The following is a 23261-nucleotide window of genomic DNA, read 5'->3' as shown; positions in this document are numbered from 1 at the left end:
TCCAATACACTTTTGGGTCAAATCTTAATTTTATTTTGTGTTTGAACTCCTTAATGATTAAATATTTGATGACATGTATTAATTAAAAGAAAAAGTATCCTTATTATTCAATTATCCTTGAAAGCAGTCTTTCATCATTTATTTTTGTTTTATAACATTAAAACCTTTAATGATTCCTTCGAGATTAATCGTATATTAACATTAACTTTTTAAAATAACACGTATGACAAATAATAATAATTAAGTAGTACATAATTATATTAAAAAGAGTTCAAACAAAACTAAAATACTTGTTTTAATGAGATTGCATTTTTCTTAGTGTACTCAAAACTAAATATATAAATAATTATTGTGCTCAACCGATAATTTACTTTTAATAATATATTATCTAACTAATAAAATATAATCTAACTTATTATGAGGTTCAAGTTTTCAATCTGATATTTTAATTTTAATTTTTTTTTCTTCAAAAGTTTATTTATCATTGAAATAATAATTTAAATACTAATTTAGTTCTTATTTTCTTTAGTTTTTTTCGTTAACCTCGTTTAAATACTTAACGATATAATGTAAAATCTATTATCATGACGTGGTTGTTTTGTTTCTGCAATTTTTTTTCTTTACTTTTCATAGCTCATTTTTTTTTCTTACTTATTTTTCAATCACTCGTTCATCGTCTCTTTTATTTTTGTTTTCATTTTTGGTTAGTAGAACGAGAGCACTCTACAGAGAAAGCGAGTGATTTAGAATTAAATAAATAAACATGAACACATTTTAAACCTTGTGTTCTTGAACATTTCTCATTTTTTCCAAATTCTTCTCCCAACATTGCTAAAACTAGTGAACAAACCAAAAATTTAAATATTTAATTATTAATTTAAAATTGATGATTAAAATAATTTAATTATTAATTCAAAATTGATGATGTTGAATGGGTAATGAAATTCATGGAAGAGAATGAAGTTGTGATGATGGGAGTAATAATGGAGGCAAGGAAGATGATAATGTATAAAAAGTTGCATAAAAAAAAGGTGGAGTGTCATGTTATAATAATGAGTCATATTATACACTATACCACTAACTATTTAAATACCATTAATAAAATGGACTAAATTTATTAAAATTAACAAAAATTACAACCTATTAAATAAAAGAATAAAATAAAACCACATTAAACAATTTTAACAAAATAATAATCAAATTAGCATTTAAACTTAAAAAATTCAAATATTTTATCAAAGGTTATTTACAGTAAAAAAAAATATTCAAATATTTTAGCTAAGATTTATCAAATTTTTATTTATACTTTTGTTGAATATTTATATATAATGGTATTTTTTTATATAAAAACATATTTTTTACATTTAATATATAATAATATTACAGTTTATTGCAATTTTTATTTTTTAAATATGTAATTAATATTTGTATCCGTACAAGGACAAATACATTACCCATTCTCCGAGATGGGAAAGATAATCGAGATAATGCTCACATAAAAATACAAATAAAAATGAGATAATTAAACCTACTAAAAATAACAGCACCACCGTGATAATAATAATAATATAACATATATATATATATATATATATATATATATATATATATATNAATTTACTGACTTACATCATCTTTTAAACCAAATTTTAATTAATAGAAAAATCCTTATTCATAAAAAAGCATACTTTAGAGTAACCGTTGTTTAAATCTCACAAATTTAATAGACATAATTCTATTAATATATAATTAAATTTTCGTATTAGTATAATTTATTATATAGTTTAAAATTTTGATATGTTTCACACTCGCAGACTTTTATTTTTTTTTTGTAGAAATTTTTTAATTTACAATAGCCGAGATTGAATTTAATTAATGAATAATTAAATAGTTGACATTAATGATATTTATATATAAATTTAGTGATTAAATAATTATGATAATTTTAGTACAGTATTAGCACTATTTTTTTATTATATAGTTTACTTTAAAATTAATAACTAAGTATTAAATAAATAAACAATAGATTACACACATATATATATATATAGAGAGAGAGAGATTATTTAACTTAATTATATTGATTTCTAAATACCGTGTTTGCTTTCATTAAAATAATTATAAATAAATTACATGAACTATAACAATATTATTATTATTATTTTTTCTTACCAATTGTTAGTTTTTTTTCTTAAATATTTATAATAATAACTTGAATAACACTTTTCTTAATTTTATTTTCGATGAACTGCCAAGTGAGACCTTTATGGTAACTTTTTCATAAGCTCTTTATTCATAATGCATTTCTTATTTTGGAAAGTCTACAAAGACTTAATAAATAAACGAGAAAAAAAAAATCATGCATAATAAATTATATATTTTTATTGCTGTGACTATAAATACAATATTAAGTAAAAATGAAAAAGAAATATCGTATAAAAATTTTATAAATTTATTTTCTTAAAATTTAAAATAAAGAAGAATGATATCAATTTTCATGTAGGTTGTACTTACGTTTTCGAACAATTCATAATACATATGTTTGATTTTGAAAGAACATTTTTGAAAGTACTCCTCTTCATCCTGCTTTTATTCTTGAGTTTAATATCTCGAAAAGAAATTTATCTTTAACATCTAAATTAGTGAAAAAGCGAAAAATAAAAATACAATGACTTAAAATTACGAATTGTATTATTATTATTATTATTATTATTATTATTATTATTATTATTATTATTATTATTATTATTATTATTTATATCATATAAACTAATTCTTTTAGAACCCTCATAAATATAAAGAAAGACATGAGTATATTCTTTTTGACCGAGACACTTTGATATTAAATGAAGATGAATGTTGGCATTGGTTAAGAAAAATAAAGCTTGTTTGGAAGAAAAGATAGGAAAATGGATGTTTCCGAGAGCGAGTTCCTTCAGAAAGTGAAAGCAAAGGAACAAAACAAGGTTGGTTTTGAAAACGTCATCGTTTTGATGAAGGAAGAAGATGATGATGATGTTGAGTGGGGTCCACAACCGTTCGTGAAGAAGATATTGAAAATGGTGGAAGATGAGAGCTTGAAGCGAATTGTGTCGTGGGGTGAAGGGCGTTGCAGTTTCGTGGTTTGGAATTCTGCTAAGTTCAGCAAAACCATTCTTCCAAACTACTTCAAGCACAGTAACTTCTCTAGCTTCCTTCGCCAACTTAACAACTATGTCAGTGTTCTCTAATCTCTTTTTGCATTTTTGCATGCCATGTAGCATTCACTGTGTATTTCTTAATTTCTTCGCGCAGGGGTTTAAGAAGGTTAATCCAAAGCGTTGGGAGTTTGCATGTGAAGGTTTTCAACCAGGAAAAAGGCATTTACTGAAGAATATCGTGAGAAGAGGAAGAAAGAACAAGTTTCAAGGTGAAGTTGATGAGCTGAAGAAGGAGAAGAACGTGTTAGCAGTGGAGATTCTGAAGCTCACACAACGGCTTAAGGATTCACAGGTTCAACTTAACAATTTTGAAGAACGGCTTCGGTATGTTGAGTTGAAGCAATATCAGATGTTGGATTTGTTCAGCAGAATGGTCAAGAGATGCAAATTGTTGGGACCTCAGTACTATTTGAGTTTCTCTAATAAGGGCACAAACACTAGCTCAAACTTTGGTTATTATAGACAGCAAGGTTGTGAACAAAATGGTATCTTGTCAGAGACTGTGAAAGATGATTCATACATATCTACACATGGTTATGATGTGTCACATGCTTATGATGGTGTGTTAGAAGAATTACTAAGTGAGAATTTTGATGAGGATGTAAATGTAAGTGTGAATGAGTCAAATATATATCTTGAGTTGGAGAGTTTGATTGGATCCACAAATGGATTGGTGGGGTGAATTAGTTTACTCAACATCTCTGAAGTGTTTACAGTGATATTGTATGCATAAATAAGAAATGAAAAATGATATTTTAATATCATTTTGACAGTGTATACGTGCCAAAATGTGATTGGACGATTTCAAATTAAAAAAATCTGAGACAATGGAAGAGAAAAATCAAAGTTTTTTTTTTTTAATTTGAAATCATTCAACCATATTTTGACACGTGTGCAGTATCAAAATAGTATAAAAAATTAGTGTTAAAATATCATTTTTCTTATTCTAAAACCAATGCTTCGTTGGACTTTCAAGAGTTTAGTGAAGTCTTATTACATGCACTGTGGTAAGATCATGCAGCTGTGTTCATAATCTGAAATATTCATTCACAAAGTAGTAGATAAGAGTAACGAAAAGGGCATTCGGTCTTCAGTGAAGCTCCAATATAGGCGTTATATTCCTTTTTCTTGTACGTACTAGTCCAAGTGAAGCTCCAATTCTTCAACTTTTTTTCTTTTTTTTGTCTTCTTTAAGATGTTCGCTTTAATTTATATTAATTTTTCTTCTTACTTTACAATATCATACAAGATATCATCCCTTTATGCTATCTTTGAATTTAGAAGAGGAAATAAGTGTTATTAAGATTTAATTTATTTTATTGAGAAAACAAAAAAATATTTTTCCTTCTAAAATTATAAATAGTCTATTGAATTCAATAAATATTCACATATTTATAATAAAAGAAAACTTAATAGCATATTTTACCCATGTATTTTATAGTAATGATTAAATATTTTTTTGTTTAATTTTTATTTTAGGTAGTTCCAATATTTTTCACAAAGGATAATAGTCATATCAGCTCTAATACCACCATTTATTAAAGGATGATGAGCTGATACATATTAATATAATTACTCATTCTTTTTATATAATTATTATGAATCCCAGGAATAAAATAGAAGCAATTGCATTGACATTTTTGCATTGAGTCTTTTTAAAAATATAAGAACCACACGTAAAAAAATAAAAAATAAATAAAACATTGAATCATTACTATAAATATAGATAAAAACATTCTATCAAGCCTGAGAAATTTTTTGTTTAATAACTTTAATTCTGTTAGTTTGGCTTGAATTTCATTGATGTGTAGTAACTATCATGAATTTAACTTTAAAGGAAGTTTTTTCCTTTGGAATTACTCTTTAATGTCAATGATATATTAATATTATTATTCCTTTTTTAATAAACTAAAACACATATTCAACTATCACTAAAGATAAAACTTGTGTACTTAAGAATTTAACTTGTTTTATTATACCATAAACGAAATATATAAATATTTATTGTATTAAACCTATCCTTCTAAAATTAATCACCTAAATAAATTATTCTTAACAAAACAGTGAGAAGTAACTTTAAAAGAAATGAGTATAAGCCTTGGTGACATATATAAAAGTTGTTATATATATTAAAAATATTATTTTGATTTAATTAAATTTTGAATAAGACATAAATTTGAATGTTTTCAGCTGAATTTCACATAAAAAATTATCTAGTGCTCGAAATAAGTTATATAATTTTTAAAACATCTTATTATTTAAATTTTACCGTCTCATTTCTAATTTATTAATTAGCTTACAACTTTTTTTAAACTTCTTTTAACTCACCAATCAACTCGTTTATTCTTTATTTAATAATTCATCAACAAAATAAAAAATAATAAAGATAGAAGAAACAAGTTAAAGACAAAAAATCTTATTTAGATTCAAGTAGAAATATATTTACACAACTCAATAAAATAAAACTAGTGAACCAATGTGTTAACCAACCAATTCCTGATAAGTTTAACTGTATTATATTAAAATGAAATCTAGTGGGCCAATGGCCCAACCCCATTTACCAATCCATCTAATTAATCCAATAATCAAATTTTATTATGCATCCTAATTCACTCACTATCCGTGATGGATGGACCTTCGCTAATCCATCTAAATCATACTTGAAAAATCATAAAAATGAAATATAAATATATACCTTTTATTTTATTTATTTCTCCTACTCTAACAATCATATTCTTATTATATTTTCATTTATCTATTTCTTTTTCTCATCGAAACAAAGTCTAGTCAATGGAGTTTTTCTTTTAGTGTATGGTTTGATTCGCACCAGGAACAAAAATGAGTTCCACTATAAGAACGACTTGTCAAAAATTGACGTGGACGTGACTCCTCTTGATGCGTCTTTCTTAATTCAATTCATCCATACTGATTTACTTTAATATTTTAATCAATTTGAAGTTTCCATGAACCCTAACCCTAATTTCATGTAATTATGTCACGTTATCACACATGCTTAAATTATTGACCAATATATTTACACAGTCTTCTTTCTCCCTCGGTTATGTTTAGGAAAAAAAAAAAATTCGCGGATAAAATATGTAAAGAATAGTTATTATATGTGAATATTTATTATTTGTGGATAATGAATATCAGATATTTAAATATTTATTTTTAAATGGATCAAATACGGATAATATATTATCTAGATATTCATTACTCACAAAAAGTAATAAAAAATTAATTTATATATATATATTTTTAATTAAATTTAATTAAAAATAAAATAAAATTATATTTTATTAGATTAAATTTAATAGAAAAAAAAAACAATCATATTTTTTAATCATTTTGTCCTATGTATTTATAATTCATTTATTTTTTCTCTCTATATATATATAAATAAAGAGAGAGGGAGAGAGAACAAAAATTTCACTCTTATATTAAATTAACATCTATTATGTTTTAAAATAATCCATGTTAGAATATGAACTATTTTTTATCTTTAAACTGCTTTTTTTTACCTTTACTTTCTCCCACAACTAATATTCATGAAAGAATCTTATAATTTACATATAAATTAGAAATTAAGAGATGAGATATCTTATATCAAAAAAATATTAATTACCTTACTAACACATATGCATGTAGCAGTGTTGAGTATCAAATGGTCGAGGCTGTGGATATAATAATAAGCTGGTGTCATATGAATTATTGTACAATTTGTATGATTAGGACATATTTGTTTGGAGTTTATTAATTGCTTATTTTGAAAGAAACAGGTATAATTAATAGAGAGAGATAAGATGATTAAACATGGCTGCTTTTGAAAGAAAAGAAGATTAAATTAAAAGGTTTTTTTATAATGCAAGTGGGCAATTATGTTGAAATAAAAAAGAAGAGGATGTGTGATGTTTCGGGAACAATTATGAAACAGAACAGTCAAAAAGAGTTGTTCATGTTGTGTAGTTTTATATGTATAATGTAATGTCAGCTTGGAAGCACATGTACATCTTAGCCAAATACATTACCAGTTTTGAAGGCAACTTTATACATTGACCTAAAATTAAAATATCTGAAAGAGATTAGGGATATGAAGTGTTATTGTAAACGTATACAATGACCTAAGGAAATACCAAACCATTCAAAACGAACGTGGGTTGAAAAAAAAAAGAGTACAATAAAGAGAAACATAACATTCAATGGTCAAGATTTTTGACCATATTGACCCACTCGGTAACCCCAATTTTCATACATACCGAGTTTTATTTTTATAACAAAGAAAAAGAACGTCATGGTAGTTAAAACTAGTTCACCGTCAAAAACTGATGCTCAAACTCAACCAAATTTAAAACAAAAATTATATTTAAGGAGCATACTTTAAATTTAATTCAAAGAATTTACCCTCCCTCAACAACGAAGTTTACAAGAGTTTACTTTCCAGTACTAATGCAGATAGGACTTTAAATGTATTTTATTTTAAATTTTTAACGTCAGATTCTGAACCAACGTTTTTGTGAAACGTCAGACTCTATAAATCAAACATCTATATAAACGTAAAACTATATAGTCAGACGTGTATATATATTAATTGTTTTAGTTGGTAAGATAGTCGATTGTGTGGAGCAGTTGCTGGCTTGACCATGTTAAGATGCATGCGTGAATGTTGGAAGCCATTAATGAGAATGGGTTGGCTGATCATGATTTCACATAAACTGCCTACGTACTTCTTCCACTCACTATCTAATTACTCCACACCTACTTACACTGCATAATTTATTCATTTTCCTCTTTATTTATTTATTATTATTATTATTAATTAAAAATAATCATAATTAGTGATGAATGATTTGTAATTGATACAAGAGTATCCACGTTAACTACACTTCAAAAAATTCTTATTTAGCAAGCTAAAATTTAATATATTTTTTAATTTAATCATATTTTCCAAGTAAACATGTTACTACATATACAAATATTGATTTTGTCTTCGTATAACTTTATTTTTAAACATAAAATTATTAACTGAATTGAAACATCTCAAAGTTTAGGGTAAGAGATATAAGGATTCATCTCCAGTTAAATGTTTAAGAGAATTGAAAACTTATTTTTAAAATATCGTTTCCGACCACACCATGGTTTTAAATGTTTTTATCGAAATTTTATTTCCAACATTCAAACTAATAAAAATATTCTCTAAATATAAAAATAAAATATAAATATTGAATTAAATTACTCTCTTAATCAAGAGTATTTATAGACATTCGTAAATATATTAATATGACAACAAATAAATATGAAAGTATAATAAAATATATAATAATTGAATTCAATTTATTATAATTTAAATTTTGTTTATAATATCAAAAATATCATATTTTTATAATTTTAAAGGTATTAATATTTTGTATAAATCTCGTACTTATTTGATGATCTTTTAATATCACAATAATAATATATTTTGAATCAAATAAATACAATTTCAATACTATATATATACTCATCAAACTTAAGGTTATATTACAAAATGAACTACTTTTTTTTTTGTTCTTTTCACCTACCTTCTTAATGTCCAACCACCACAGTGTTGCCATAATCTCTATCACACAAGTTTTCAGCCGCCATCACCAATCACCATAATTTCCCCTTATGTCTGACTATTTAATGACCTCATTTCAACATTAATGTTTCATTAAACATGACAACATTTTATACAAATGTAATTGATCTTTAATTTTCGTAGCTCTTATTAGAAGTGGATTTTAGGTCTAATTCAACTCCACAAAACCGGTTTTGTGAGGTTGAATTAGGCCCAAAACTCATTTCTAACAACTCTTTTATTAGATCGTGATCTCCTACTCCTAAACATTATCAAAACAACCATCTCTTTTTAATTTCCTCCAAACCAAAATCACATTCTTCTTTTGTTAAGAATCTTCCCCATTATAAATTATTTAAGCCACAAAAATATACTTCTGAGTATTAAAAATGTCGTAAACACGAAAAAAATAGAATATTTGTTAGAAGTGGGTTTTAGGCCTAACTCAACCCCACAAAACCGACTTGTAAGGTGAAGTCTGCACCCCACTTATATATTATAAATTGGTCTTATGTCTAGTCGATGTGGGACTTCCAACACACCCCCCTCACGCCAAGGTATATACATCTCGAACGTGAAACTAGATATTAATGGGTGGTCCGATAACGGCCCAATAGCGGGTGGAACAATTTACCCAACAAATATCGCTAGGATAGACTCTAACCATAGCTCTGATACCATGTTAGAAAGTGGGTTTTAAGCCTAACTCAACCTCACAAAACCGGCTTGTAAGGTGAGGTCTGCACCCCACTTATATATTATAAATTGGCCTTATCTGTAGTCGATGTGAGACTTCCAACACACCCCCTCACGCCGAGGTATATACATCTCGAGCGTGAAACACGATATTAATGGGTGGTCCGATAACGACCCAAATAGCGGGTGGAACAATCTGCCCAACAAATATCGCTAGGATAGACTCTAACCATAGCTCTGATACCATGTTAGAAGTGGGTTCTTAACAATATTTTACATGATAATCACAAACTATTTCAATTTTGATCAATTATAGGTTATTTAAATCAAAATTCGATTATTTTCTTGCACGGATTTTATTTTTAACATCTAGTTTACAATAAATTTTTACTGACATACTATTTCTATATATTTTTCGTTTAAGATTTTTGTGCATGAGCTAAAAAAATAATTACAGTGATATATAGAATGTCTTCAAATTTTCTTGGTTTATTTGACCTATTCTTTTAATAATTATTTCTCTCGTCAATCTAGAAAATGATCAACAATATTATCTATTTATTAAGGTGAAAATATCCTAACATCTTAAACTTGTTAAAAAGTACTTAAAAATAAACAAAACAGGTATATTTATGTGAAATAACTTTGATCATCCATTATGATATTAAGAAAATATATATAAGTTAAAAGAAAAATAATTAAATGAGTTTAAATCACATAATTGTGTGGTACATATAGAGCACGACTTTGGTCTCCATGTTTGAAAGATTATTTTCCGTACAAGAACATTCAACATCCCCCTCGTGAGATCTATTAATCAAACTTAATCTTTACGAGTGTACGATGAAAACGAAACACGTGCTGTTGATTTAGCATCCAACATACAACTCTACCCACTCATTTTATAAATCTTAAAAGCCTATATTGTATTAATGATGTCCTTTTATTTGTGTTTCAATAATGTATTAATTATAGTTTTTAATAAATAAATAAAGATAAAAGTAGGTTATTGGAGTTTTTTTACATGTTGATATTTATTTATATGAAGGGTTGAATTATAAATTAAATATATGTTTATGTTAGTATTCATTATAATTTCTAATTTAGGTGTGTATTATTACGACCGCCATGTTACTTGAAAAATCAAAAGCACGTAGAAAATTGGTGGCACGTGAAAGGTTATCTATTGTAATAAAGGGTATAATGGTAAAAGAGAGATGTTGAATTGGAAAAGTCGTACATTGGAACATGGACAGATAAGACAGTAACAAAAAAATGAGAGCACAGAGCTTTTTCTTGTCCGTCACACAGTTTACGAAACGCGCTCTTGACTAATCACTATTGCTTTCATAAAAATAAATAAAAATAAATAATGGTGATATAAAAAAAAGTGTAATAGCATTTTGTTGTATAAGTTTTGGAAAAAGTTTCTAAACAATTTTTTTTTTTTTACAATTATGCATATGTTATGATTTTTATTCGTTCATTCTAAATATTTTAAAAAAATAAATTTAAACAAATCAATAAAATAATAATATGTTTTATTGCAAAAAAAATTGTTAAGATATTAGAAGCATAAATTTTCTATTAAGTTTTAGTAAAAAAATCTTCATTTTTATACACTATAATAAGTTTTATTTTATTTAGAAAAAGCTGAAATTCCTATTTTAAAAAATTTAAAATTTATGATATACGTTAAAAAGGAAAAGAAAAAAAATTACATTTTTAAAATTATTTAAAAAATATCAATGTTAGTTAACTTAAAATGAGAAAAATAAATCAGTTCAAATAAAATGAATGTTAAAGAATCTAACTTAATTAATTGAACATGATGGGTGATTATTAACTTTTAATATTTATTCAATTTTTGTGGATAAAAAGAAAGAGAATGAATTTTGCCTTCAATGGTCAATTATGGAGGAATCAACAAAACCTTCAACAATATATCAACAATGGCTTCCATGTTCAACGAGAGAGTTAAAACCAAGGAATGGAGGAATGTTTATCTTATATTTTATGATTATTAATTGTATTTAAGATTTGAAAAAAAAAAATTTTTGATACTCACATTTTCAATTAAATATAATCAATATCCGTATACTTATGAAACGGATTTGATCTTTCAACTTCAAAAGAACATGTTGTATCAATTTCTTTTATAAGAAATTACATTTTTTAAAAGGTTAAAAGCATTTAAACCATCAATGTAAAACTACAATACCTTTAAGACAAAAATGAAAATTTAGTCTCAAGATATTAATAACATTTTGACTGTGTTCTTGATCATGGATAAGGTATTGGACCCTTCTTAGTAAAAAATATGAACAAAAAGATTGAATTTTTTTAAAGCCATTTACAATGCTAGAGTTTCTTTTGTTTTGAATGAATGTAGCTAGCTGTAAAGTTTGTTAATTAGGTTAAAAAGAACCAAGGTTTTCCAATGGAACCTCAAAGAAGCTAACTTTATTTGACCAGCAGCCTAAACCCTATTTCTTCATTTTTATTTCAAATTTGTGTCTTTTGCTGTGCCCTTTTATGGAATTAAAAACAGAAGCACATATCCTCTGCAAGGGTCTATGCACCTTTAAAAATCGAAAATTGGGTCGACTTCAAACCGTAACCTTTGAACCACTCAAACCAACTTGTGGGTTGGACTTTGGAAAATTAAAAATTTAATTTCACACAGCTAAACTTTGGTACCCTATTGTTATGACCACCCACCATTTATTTTCCATTCGAAGTTGCGTTAGCAGATTCGTTGTGGAATTCAAAGACCACATTTTTTCTCTCCTTTTTCCGTTCTTGACACGTATTTGAAAGTCTGCTGCCTGTGTGGAAATCGGGTTATTCTGAGGTTATATATAAGCAAACAAAGACACTAACATATTCCCATCTTTCTGCATTTATATTGTCTTCTTTGATCCTCAAACAAGACTTCAATTCGTACACACCAAACACCTATACCTAATACGCAAAGGTAAATCGTTCATGTTGGATTTTTTCTGCTGCTTTGGATGAAGTTGTATGTTTCCTAAATACATCTCTGGTTCATAAAAAACAAAACTTGTTTTATTCATGGGGTTGCATGGTTAAACAAATAAGTATCAGGATTATGCAGCATCTGTTTTATTTTCTTCATCAGCAAAACAAAAAGAGAAAGACAGAGAAAAAGTTTTGATTTTGGTTGTGAGGGACGCTTCTTTTTTCTTTTTTTTCAAAATTCGATGGTGAAAAGAACAATTATGAAAAGAAATTAACTCAACAAAATGGGTAGTTCTGTAAGAATTTTCTGGGGTGGATGTATGGTCTACTTATAACTCATCTAACAGAAACAAGTGTGTTGTATTGGCAGGAATCAAAAGAGTGATAGTTTTCTTAAAGAAATTGAAGTGTGGGGGGATTTAAATCTCTATGGGATTATCACTTTCATTACTCTCATCAGCCTGGGAAGAAATCGTTAGACATTCTCTCTTTGGTCTGTCTTTGAATTTGACCTTCGGTTCAAAAGATGGGGCTGTGATTTTGAGATCAGGAGGTAGCTTCAAGAAAAGAGAATCAGACACCTCTTCTGTGTTGTCAAAGGGTGCCTCTACCACCAACGGCTCAAGCAAGTTGAAGGATTGCAGACCCGAACACATGATCTTTGAAAGAAACCTTTCATGCATCAAAGGAATGGAGATGATGGATTCTGAGAGAAGTGAACACTTGCAGCAGAAGCCAGTGCCTGTTCTTTCTCTGCCTAAAGAAGTGGTTTTCTCTTCCCCAAGACCAGTTAGTGAGCTTGATGCTGCCGCAACTAAAGTTCAGAAAGTCTACAAGAGTTACCGCACCAGAAGAAACCTTGCAGATTGTGCTGTTGTTGTGGAAGAGCTCTGGTAAGTCTCAAACAAATTCTTTTAGATTAAGATCCTCTCATGCCAGCAAGTCACTTTTACACTCCACAAAATGAAATCAGAATCTAGAAGTGATTTCTTAGACATTTTTTTGGGTGCTATTCTCCAATCATAACTAATCATATTATATCTTTATGTGGATTTTCAGTTAATATTTTTGGTATATTACTAATTGGTTATGATATTTAATCGATGTAGGTGGAAGGCATTAGACTTTGCTGCTCTTAAAAGGAGTTCTGTTTCATTCTTTAATGTGGAGAAACAAGAAACAGCTATGTCAAAGTGGGCAAGAGCAAGGACAAGAGCTGCTAAGGTATATTCCATTGAAATTCAACCTTCTCTAAATTAAAGTACATTGATTTATCTTCTTATTCTTATAATTATATTTGGGACATGTACAGGTTGGAAAAGGTTTATCCAAGGATGAAAAGGCTCAAAAGTTGGCCCTGCAACATTGGCTCGAAGCTGTAAGTAACACATCAGTCCATTAACAACTCCTATTTAGCCATGAAATTATGTTACATTCTAGTTTATGGTCTCATCTAATGTTGGCAACGTGCATTCCTTTTTGTTTTCTGAACAGATTGACCCACGTCATCGTTACGGACATAATCTGCACATGTATTACGATATCTGGTTTGAAAGCCAAAGCACACAACCATTTTTCTACTGGTAAACTCATATTCTAAGATATCTAATCATCTATATCTTCTGACTACATTTATGTTGTAGTTGGAAAAAACTATAGAAGCTAAGGATCTTGATGGTTAACTTTGTTCTTTATGATTTGCAGGTTGGATGTTGGAGATGGCAAAGAAATTAATCTTGAAAAATGTCCCAGAGCCGTCCTGCAACGCCAGTGCATTACATATCTTGGACCAGTAAGTTATCACTGATCTTAAGCAGTACTTAAGGGTGTATAAGTTTTTCATATTCTTATTCTTAAACGTTTGTCTGTGTGTTGTAACCATTGCAGAAAGAAAGGGAAGAATATGAAGTAATCGTGAAAGAAGGAAAGCTAGTGTACAGAGATGGAAGGTTTGTGGACACTGATGGAAAGTCGAAATGGATATTTGTTCTGAGCACCACAAGGTCCTTGTATGTGGGGCGCAAGCAGAAAGGTTCATTTCAACACTCCAGCTTTCTTTCTGGTGCTGCTACAACAGCTGCAGGCAGATTAGTGGCTAAGCAGGGTGTGCTTGAGGTAAATAACACATAATATTTACATTCACATCATATAAAGTATACATAATAAGATAGCACTTTAATTCAACACTTTTTCACTTTACACGTTAGACCACTTTAGAGAAATTGAATCCATTTGCAAGCACTAAAATTATTGTAGCAAAAAGAAAGTGACTGATGCGGAAAGTTTTGACAAACAATGCAGGCTATTTGGCCATACAGTGGTCATTATCACCCCACAGAAGAGAACTTCAAGGAATTTATAAGCTTTCTTAACGAGCACAACGTGGACCTTTCGAATGTGAAGGTAAAAATTTTGTTAAGTTAATTGTTGAGAAAGAGAGTGTAATAAATAAGCTGAACTGATATAGCTGTTGATTATGCAGAAATGTGCTATAGATGATGACGCTCCTTCAATGGTTGGCTCCACTTCATTTAGTGACATTAAAGAGTCACAACAAATTAAGGGTCCCCCTCTACCTTCCATGAATGGCATCACCATAAATGCAACAACAATTCATAAAGAGACAGAAAAGAAGGTCGAGGTCCCAGTTTTTGACGTGTCTAAGAGGTTAACATGCAAGTGGTCTACAGGGGCAGGACCCAGGATCGGCTGTGTGCGTGACTACCCTGAACATCTTCAATCAATGGCCTTGGAGCAAGTCAACCTCTCCCCTAGACCTGCTTCTGCACGCCCATATAGCTACGGCCCAATCCCATCCCCAAGGCCCAGCCCAAAAGTTAGAATGTCTCCAAGGATTGCTTACATGGGCCTACCCAGCCCAAGGCGCCCTATCCCTGCCACAAGTTAAGGCAGCAGCAAGGTGCATGTTCTGAAAAATTTCCCTTTTTCACATCTGAAGTGGATGTGAAATTTGAAAACATATCAGACAGAAGCAAAGGCATTAATGATGAAATTATGGATGTCTGAGACCAAGTACCACGTACATAATAGTTCACGTAGTGACAGAAACTGAGATGACATCACAGAAGCTGAGTTCTATCTCTCTGGCTAGATAGCTAGCTTCTCTTTTGGTTTTACAATTTCTTTATTTCTTCATTATTAGGCTCACTGAGTCACTCTGTATTAACACTTTGATTCCTCTCTGGTTTTCCTTCGTTTTAAAAGGGCCATTCAGTTCATTCTTCTTTGTAAGTAGAATATAAGTTTCTAATTCAACACCATATCAATTTTTGTCTGCTATACAAATTCAGCTATAAATAAAATAACATTCTTTCTCTTCAAGTGTTACCTTTTCACTTATATAAAAATTGGAATAAATCTTAGCTGTCAAAATCGGTCACTCAGCTCAATTCGACTTTGTTGATCACTTGATAAGTCAATCTAATTCGACTTAGTTCACAACAGGTTGATCACTTGATAAGTCAATCTAACTCAGTTCATTTATTAGTCAGTCAGAAAAATTTCGAATTCGGTCCGACCCACTACGGATTGGTGGGTAAACGGGTTGACTCTCTGGTTCACTTAATTACAATTTTTTTTTTTATAAAAAAAATTACAAACTTTCTATAATTTAAATTTAAACAAATTTCACTATGAATATGGATTCAAATCTAAACAAATTTCACTGCAAACATAAAGTGTTTAATTAGTTTTGAAAATAGAAAACTTAAATAATTTTTAGGGTAAAAAAAATAATAAACAATTTTTTATAAAAATAAAATAAAATTTTAATAAAATAAAATAAGGTAGATAGATTGGCGGGTCAACCTGAATGAGTCGAGTTTAAATGAGCCGGGTTGAAATCTGATTTACATAAAAAAAATATAATTTTTTCAAATCCAATCCTGATTCGAATCCGTGGTAGGCCAGATTAGTCTGCAAATTGTGACCTATTTTGACTACTTTAATTTGAGAGTACTGTTCACAAATTTTAATTCTATTATTGATTTTTTTAAGAATTAAAAAATGTTTTATGTATTAGAAGTCTTTTATCAACTAAAAATAAGATCAATTTATATATATAAATGCAAAACTCATTTTATAAGTGAATTTAATACAGTTAAATAAGATATAAAATCCTGAATAAAACCTAAAATACACTCCATATTCTAGTCCTGTTCCATTAAGATAAACAACTATACTGATCAGGGGAGTTAATGCATTAATTGAAGGAACCCTTTTCTCACGTTTCCTTCTATTCTAACGCGTTCTTTGTATTTTATCGTATTTATTTAATTTTGATTATATTTTATTAGTGGAATCCATTTTCTGTTTTAGGTCTGCAAACAGCCAGGTTGACCAAAAAAGCACAAAATAAGTTTTTAATGTGAGTTCCTTAGTCAAAACGAAGATATCGAATATGATCATGCTCAAATACCCAACTTCAAAACATTAAAAGTCAACGTCGTCATGCTACAAATAAAAGACCCAAATTCAAAGTCCAATTCTTATAAATTCTCCTTTATTCTATTTTAATCATAATAAAATAATTGACTTTCTCATTCTATTATTTTAACTTCCCTAAAGAACCCTCGTTGATCATCGTTTTTGTTTCGACTGAATTAATTAGATTCATTAATTTGAATGCTTTTTAAGAACTAACCATTCTTCTTAATATTAATCAATTTCATTTGATAAAGGTTAATTTGTACGAAGTGATTGAATTAGAATATTATATTATACAATGTAATAAAAAAGCAAACCAATATCAATATTCAGGGATTAGCGAAACGGATAATGATATTTATACAATATTTTTTTAACAATATTTAAACATTGATTACGGGTGTGATTAGTCAAAAATTACTCCTTTAAAAATATAATATGAATATTTATATATGATATGATTAGACATTCTATGTAATATCTTATAAATTTTGTTGTGTTTATTTTTTTTAAAATTTGAATTTTATTATGTGTGTGAAACATTTTAGTGTGAGTCTCCGTCTTATTAAATATAAATGAGATTATTAAATTTTATAAGTAAATTGAAATTAGATCACATTTATATAATATTTTTTTAATAAATTCTTTTTTAATAAAGAAAAATTGAAGTGAGTTAACTTATATCACATTTATATAATATCTTTCTAATAAATTCTTTTTTGAAAAAGAAAATTTGAGTGGTTGAGAGCCATGACTCTCTTAAAAGACATGGTTAAAAATATAAATATGAATCCCATATTAAGAAAAAAAAAAGTTAAGATGATTTGGATGAAATAATACATACGAAGAGATTAAGATATTGTTTGAGAAAAATAGTGATTTAAGTGATTTTGAAATGGAAATTTATATATGATATAATGGATATGATAAATTAAAAAAATATTTTAATGAATAAAATTAAATGAGTACCATTCTATCTTAAGGATAAAGTGATATAAATTTAAATATAAATAATAAAAGTTATATTAAAATGAAATTGAAGTTATTATTTATAATTTTAAAAAAATTATTCTTCATGTATAATAAAAGTAATTGATTTTTTACCAATATATTTCAACACAATTTCACCTTTTCACACAGGAAAATAAAGAAAGGGTAAGATCGTAAAGGTTGTTAAGATCAAACATACTTACACATAAACAAACAATTACAATCTTTGTTCTCTCGTCTGCATGTAGAGTACATGTCTCAAAACAGACACAAACTTAGGACTAAGAAAAAAAAAATATCTAACAGAATTTGAAGTAAATTTAAGTATAAGATAGAATTGAATTGGATAAACAAGTAGTTTTAGAATAAATAAAATTAAATAAAATAAATAAAATAATGATATTTTGATAATATTTTAATATTATTTACATATTATTCTATGATTAATTTATATTGATATTTATAATTATTATTATTGATTATAGAATAATTTTAGACTAATCATAACACATAAAAATGTTAAAATATTGTAAAAAACAGTTATCAAATTTTCCATATCCAAATAAATAATTGTTGTGGGATTTAATTATGATATCTTCATTCTCTCACTTTTTTCCTTTCTTATTTCTCACATAAACAAGTAAGTATAATGATATTTAGATAATTTTTTTGACAACATTTGAATATTATCTATGTATCATTATCTGATTGATTCAAAATTACTTTACAATCAATAATAATAATAATCATAAATACCACCATGAATCAATCACAAAATAACAAGTAGATATTCAAATGTTTTAAAAAAAAAATATTGTCCAAATAATCATTATCCAAGAAGCAAAGGCTTTCTGAGTTGATGTTTGATAGGATATCAATTGGTAAAGACAATTCAAGACCGAATCATCAAATCACTCAATCACTCACCATACTCCAGAAAAAAAAATGGCCACAGAATTGTGTGTGGTGTTGTTCTTTTCATAAGCTTTTAATCTATAAATAAATCATTTGGTTCTTCACCATGAAATAGTCTTAACTAATTTTGTAGGGGCCATTTCTCTTTCAGCTTTTCTTATCAGACTGCACTGATATGGTAATCTTTGGCATCAGAGTGCAGTGTGTAGACTACACTGCACAAATATAGCTGCAGCAGAGGGGCCACAACCCAAAATCTCATTCCAGGGCATACAAAGATAACTTGGGTAATGCACAAACTGCACCAATCTTTCTTCCTACCACACTCTCCAACCATCACTCTCATCAGTCATACCCTCTTCTGTTGCTGTTGCTTTTTTTCTTCCAAGGCGGCTTCTGCTTATGGAAATTGCAGACAAAGTACATTTTTGTTTATCATATTATATATCATTTTCTTCCACTAAAATTCTCTTCTAAAAATATCATTTTCTTCCTCATAAATCTAAAGCGAAATTTTTTTTCATATAGCACAAGACAATATGTTTCTATATATGACAAGTACAATCAAAATAAGCCCTTTTCTTTGGTTGCTGTCAACATACTACATCACTTTGAGTTCAAAGTTTCTCATGAAATTTCAATGTTAAATCAAACTTAAAATGGTGTCTGTGAAAACAATTTGAGTGAGTGAGCACAGGGTACATATTGAGATAAGTAATAAAGACTGCTTCTTTCACATCCATTTTGGTCAATATCATGAATATATCAACCTTGCTCTTCTCCAACCCACCTTTGACCATCATTCATTAGTGATTCCATTCAATGAGACTTGATTCACTTCATGTTTCCTGTTCCCACCCACCTGCATGAAATTGACTTAACAACGAAATGTTGCATTCCATTCTGCATAATTTGCCATTTAATCAATCTTGTCCAGCCACACTAGCCTACATGGTACAATTTGTTCCAGTTTGAGGCACTTGCAGTTATGACTGGTATGATTCTTGTCCGCTACATATTTCTTTCATATTCCTCCAATGGTGAAAAGTACACTTCAAATTCTTAATCAACATAAGCAATAATAATTTATTAATAATCTTTTTAACCGAGGAATTTGAGCCTGGTATGGGGAAGTCATTTCAGACTGTTAAAAATGAAAAATTATGAAAGAAGTGGCTCTGCAGTCTAGGCTGTCTAAGACTTTCTGCACATCTTTGAAGTTTCACACTCTATAGGGACAATGCAGCTCAGTAATCAATTAACAACGAATCCGAATCAGGTGCACCTGCAGCAGTTAGTATTAAATGGATAATTTTTTAACATTTTTTTATGTAAAACCAGGTAAGATTCTCTGTAAAGGTGTTTAAGACATGGTAGATTTTGCATACATGAACATATTTTTGACACTCTACTGAGTATATAAACTCACCAAAGATAAGAAGAAATAAAAAGGGATAAATTATGTGAAAAGGATAAAAGCAAATAGGATCTAGAAATTTTTATCGTGATGAAAACATTTTTATGTCTCTCCATATGACAAGTCAAATGTTAGAAATGCCAACCTGTATGCCACTTTTTTGAGAAGTGAGAAATTCCCTTCTCTTTGATGAAGGATTTTTCCACAGATCTTTGGTGGGGTCTCTAGCATATCTCTGAGTGTTTACTCTTTTGTTCTTTTTGTGACACGTTGCTCCAATCTCAGTCAAGAAAGCGGTATTTGGTCTCTTCAAGTGAGAGTCATTAGCCAACCCAAAACTCTGCTAGTAGTGCTTCTGCATTATGGACCTATCTACTCTCACAACACCCTTTGGCATAAATCCTTTTAGGATGTCCACAACTGTGAAGACAAGAAGAATGTGCTACATTCTAATGGCTTCAATTCTACTCACACACTTGGTCGGCGTAAAAAGCAAGCCTTTGTTTCTGTTTGATGCTTCAACTCAACAAGGTCAGTAGTTTCATCAACATATATGTTACCAAAGAATCACTTTTTTCCCCTTTCACATCACATAATCAACATAAACTCTTCATTACTTCACTTTACTCCAAGTCCAAACAGCAGAAATCCCATTTACCACTTTCACTTTCTCTCTAATCAAATATTGTCTTTTCCACCTTTTGGTGATTGCCAACAGCACCCTTCAAGCAGTCTTCCACAGTAGCTGATGAACAAGAAAGAATTCAAGGCATATCAAAACATGCTTTTGACTCTACACAGGTACCATTACATGTCTTGGAATTAAACTCGTTATTAAGGGCATGCATAAGTATAGAACAATGATTTTAAGGTGTCATACTCATTTCTTTTTATCTATCATCTGTCATACACGTGTTTTTAATTTTTCATCTCTTTCATTAGAGGTTTCCAACAGATATTTTCATATAAAAAATAAACCTTTTTTGGATAAGTTTACATGTTTGTGTTGTGTTTAACCTGGTTATGTTGATGTAGGGGAATGAAAGGAAAACTATGTTGAAATCAAAGGAAAAAGGGTACAAAGAAGCATTGAGGGGACTGAGCAGATTAGGATCAACACCACCAAGGTGTGAGCACAAGTGTGGAGGCTGTATTCCCTGTGATCCTATTCAAATTCCTACCAACAATGATCTTCTGGGTACTCAGTATGCCAATTACGAGCCTGAAGGATGGAAGTGCAAATGTGGCAATGCTTATTTCAATCCATGATCACCAAACCAAAACTTCATGTTATATGTTTGTGCATAGCCTTTTGAAGTTGAATGTTTTGGATACAACTGATTAAGATTTGTGTTAAAACCAGCAAGTCTCTCCACATTGATCTTAGATCATTGGTTGCTAATTAAAACTAACAAATATTAGATGATTTGTTGCTATTTTACTACTTTTCTGGATCAAGGAATTTCGTGTTAAACCTTGCTTAGCTTTACAATTATACTGTTATCAGTTAGATGATTTTACTAATGTGATTAATATGTAATAGTACAACTTTCCTGTTAATTCACATGTTAAGGCATTGTCTGGTTTGTAATGACTAAGAAAATACTACGTTACAGCATGCAAGAAAGAAAGAAATACAGCACAAACAAAAAGGAAACCAATAATTAAGATAGATAAAAAATGTAATATTATGTTATGTTTTGTAGTGTATAAGAGTTGTTCTTAGCATACATGTTATCTCATGAATAATTCTATTTCTGTTATTTAATATTAATAAAAAGAAGAGATACTCCATAAATAAAATAATAAAAAAAGAGTAGGTAAAGAAATAACAGTAATAATTACATATAAAAAATGTGTAACAAAAGAAAAAAAAGTGTTATAAAATTAAAGACTAAAAGAATTATATATATATATATATAGTGTGTGTGTGTGTGTGAATTTTTTTTTAGATTACATAATACAAAGACTAAAACTATAATTCTAGTAATCCCACTAGAAATAAAGAATCTGTTGAGAAAGAAAACAATGAGATTTACAATGTTGAGTCATGAACCAATATATTTTATTTAAAGCATGACTTATTTCTATAAGAGTTATGGTAGTCTATTGAAGAACATTTATAATAGATCTATAGGAATTTACATCAAGAATAAAATTAACTTTTTTTGATAAAGTTCAATTAGACACCATAGGAAAAAAAAAAAACTAGTTTCAAACATACTAGGTCCATGTAAAAGACTATGAAGATATTTCCTTTATATTAAAAAAAGAAAATCATCCTAAATTGTTTTCTCTTTTATTTCTAAGAAATAATTAAGGTGATCCAACTACTCAAGAGATAAAGCAAAATTAAGTTGATTGATGATCCTTTAAACATAAGTGGAAGAGTTGCTTGTTATTGTTATATCATCAACATAAATTAACAAGTAAATTGTGTTAGTTTGAAATTGATAAATAAAAAGAGAAGGATAGCCTTGTTCGGTTTCCATGTCGAAGAAGGACCAATAAATCCAAAATTAGGGATTCTTGAATATAAAGAGTTTCATTCAAAACAATATTTAAAAGAAACATTATTAAGATATAATTGAAGAAGAGACATGTGGTAGGAATTAAAAACAACATAAATATATAATAAGGTAAAATACCTTTTTTTGTCCCAGTTTTGGTTACCAATATTCGAAATGGTCCCCATTTTATTTTTCTGTTCAATATAGTCATAAAAAACGTAATTATGTTCAATTTAGTCCTTTTTCTGTTTAATGTAGTCCTAAAGAACGTAATTTGTGTTCAATTTAATCCTTTTTACAAACTCCGTGAACCACAAACAAGGACTAAATTGAACACAAATTACGTTCTTTAGGACTACATTGAACATAAAAAGGACTAAATTGAACATAATTACGTTCTTTAGGACTATATTGAACAGAAAAATAAAATGGAAACCAGTTTGAATATTCATAACCAAAATTGGGACGAAAAAATGTATTTAACCTATACAATAACTAATCAAAACAGA

General features: G+C 28.6%; 3 protein-coding genes across 3 annotated transcripts; all 3 read left to right on the top strand.

Annotated features, from left to right (window-relative positions):
• The first annotated feature begins 2909 nt into the window (after nt 1–2909).
• On the top strand, nt 2910–3882 carry LOC106760069 (heat stress transcription factor A-2-like). The gene is made up of 2 exons (XM_014643505.1): nt 2910–3215; nt 3295–3882. Exons 1-2 carry the CDS (start codon nt 2910–2912, stop codon nt 3880–3882), a joined length of 894 nt encoding a protein of 297 aa, XP_014498991.1.
• Nucleotides 3883–12169: 8287 nt separating this feature from the next.
• Nucleotides 12170–15809, top strand: LOC106762645 (IQ domain-containing protein IQM1). Its single transcript, XM_014646657.2, has 9 exons — nt 12170–12469; nt 12845–13367; nt 13584–13698; nt 13787–13852; nt 13969–14057; nt 14179–14266; nt 14362–14589; nt 14776–14877; nt 14957–15809. The coding sequence occupies exons 2-9, from the start codon at nt 12904–12906 to the stop codon at nt 15380–15382; spliced, it is 1578 nt and encodes a 525-aa protein (XP_014502143.1). The 5' UTR covers nt 12170–12469; nt 12845–12903; the 3' UTR covers nt 15383–15809.
• A 3289-nt stretch (nt 15810–19098) lies between these two features.
• On the top strand, nt 19099–21689 carry LOC106760068 (EPIDERMAL PATTERNING FACTOR-like protein 6). The gene is made up of 4 exons (XM_014643504.2): nt 19099–19112; nt 20528–20773; nt 20961–21043; nt 21278–21689. Exons 2-4 carry the CDS (start codon nt 20605–20607, stop codon nt 21509–21511), a joined length of 486 nt encoding a protein of 161 aa, XP_014498990.2. The 5' UTR covers nt 19099–19112; nt 20528–20604; the 3' UTR covers nt 21512–21689.
• Nucleotides 21690–23261: the final 1572 nt, after the last annotated feature.

The sequence above is a fragment of the Vigna radiata genome, chromosome 5, assembly GCF_000741045.1.
Source record: "Vigna radiata var. radiata cultivar VC1973A chromosome 5, Vradiata_ver6, whole genome shotgun sequence".
Classification (NCBI taxonomy): Eukaryota; Viridiplantae; Streptophyta; class Magnoliopsida; order Fabales; family Fabaceae; genus Vigna; species Vigna radiata.
This window is presented reverse-complemented; position numbering and strand designations above follow the sequence as displayed.

Bases quoted from the DNA above. Each gene is read 5' to 3' on its own strand.
- LOC106760068 (XM_014643504.2), top strand. From the start codon at position 20,605: ATGGACCTATCTACTCTCACAACACCCTTTGGCATAAATCCTTTTAGG. The intron at 20,774-20,960 runs GTCAGTAGTTTC...GATTGCCAACAG, and splicing joins TGATGCTTCAACTCAACAAG to CACCCTTCAAGCAGTCTTCC. The intron at 21,044-21,277 runs GTACCATTACAT...ATGTTGATGTAG, and splicing joins ATGCTTTTGACTCTACACAG to GGGAATGAAAGGAAAACTAT.
- LOC106762645 (XM_014646657.2), top strand. From the start codon at position 12,904: ATGGGATTATCACTTTCATTACTCTCATCAGCCTGGGAAGAAATCGTT. The intron at 14,267-14,361 runs GTAAGTTATCAC...TAACCATTGCAG, and splicing joins GCATTACATATCTTGGACCA to AAAGAAAGGGAAGAATATGA. The intron at 14,590-14,775 runs GTAAATAACACA...CAAACAATGCAG, and splicing joins CTAAGCAGGGTGTGCTTGAG to GCTATTTGGCCATACAGTGG.
- LOC106760069 (XM_014643505.1), top strand. From the start codon at position 2,910: ATGGATGTTTCCGAGAGCGAGTTCCTTCAGAAAGTGAAAGCAAAGGAA. The intron at 3,216-3,294 runs GTCAGTGTTCTC...TTCTTCGCGCAG, and splicing joins TTCGCCAACTTAACAACTAT to GGGTTTAAGAAGGTTAATCC.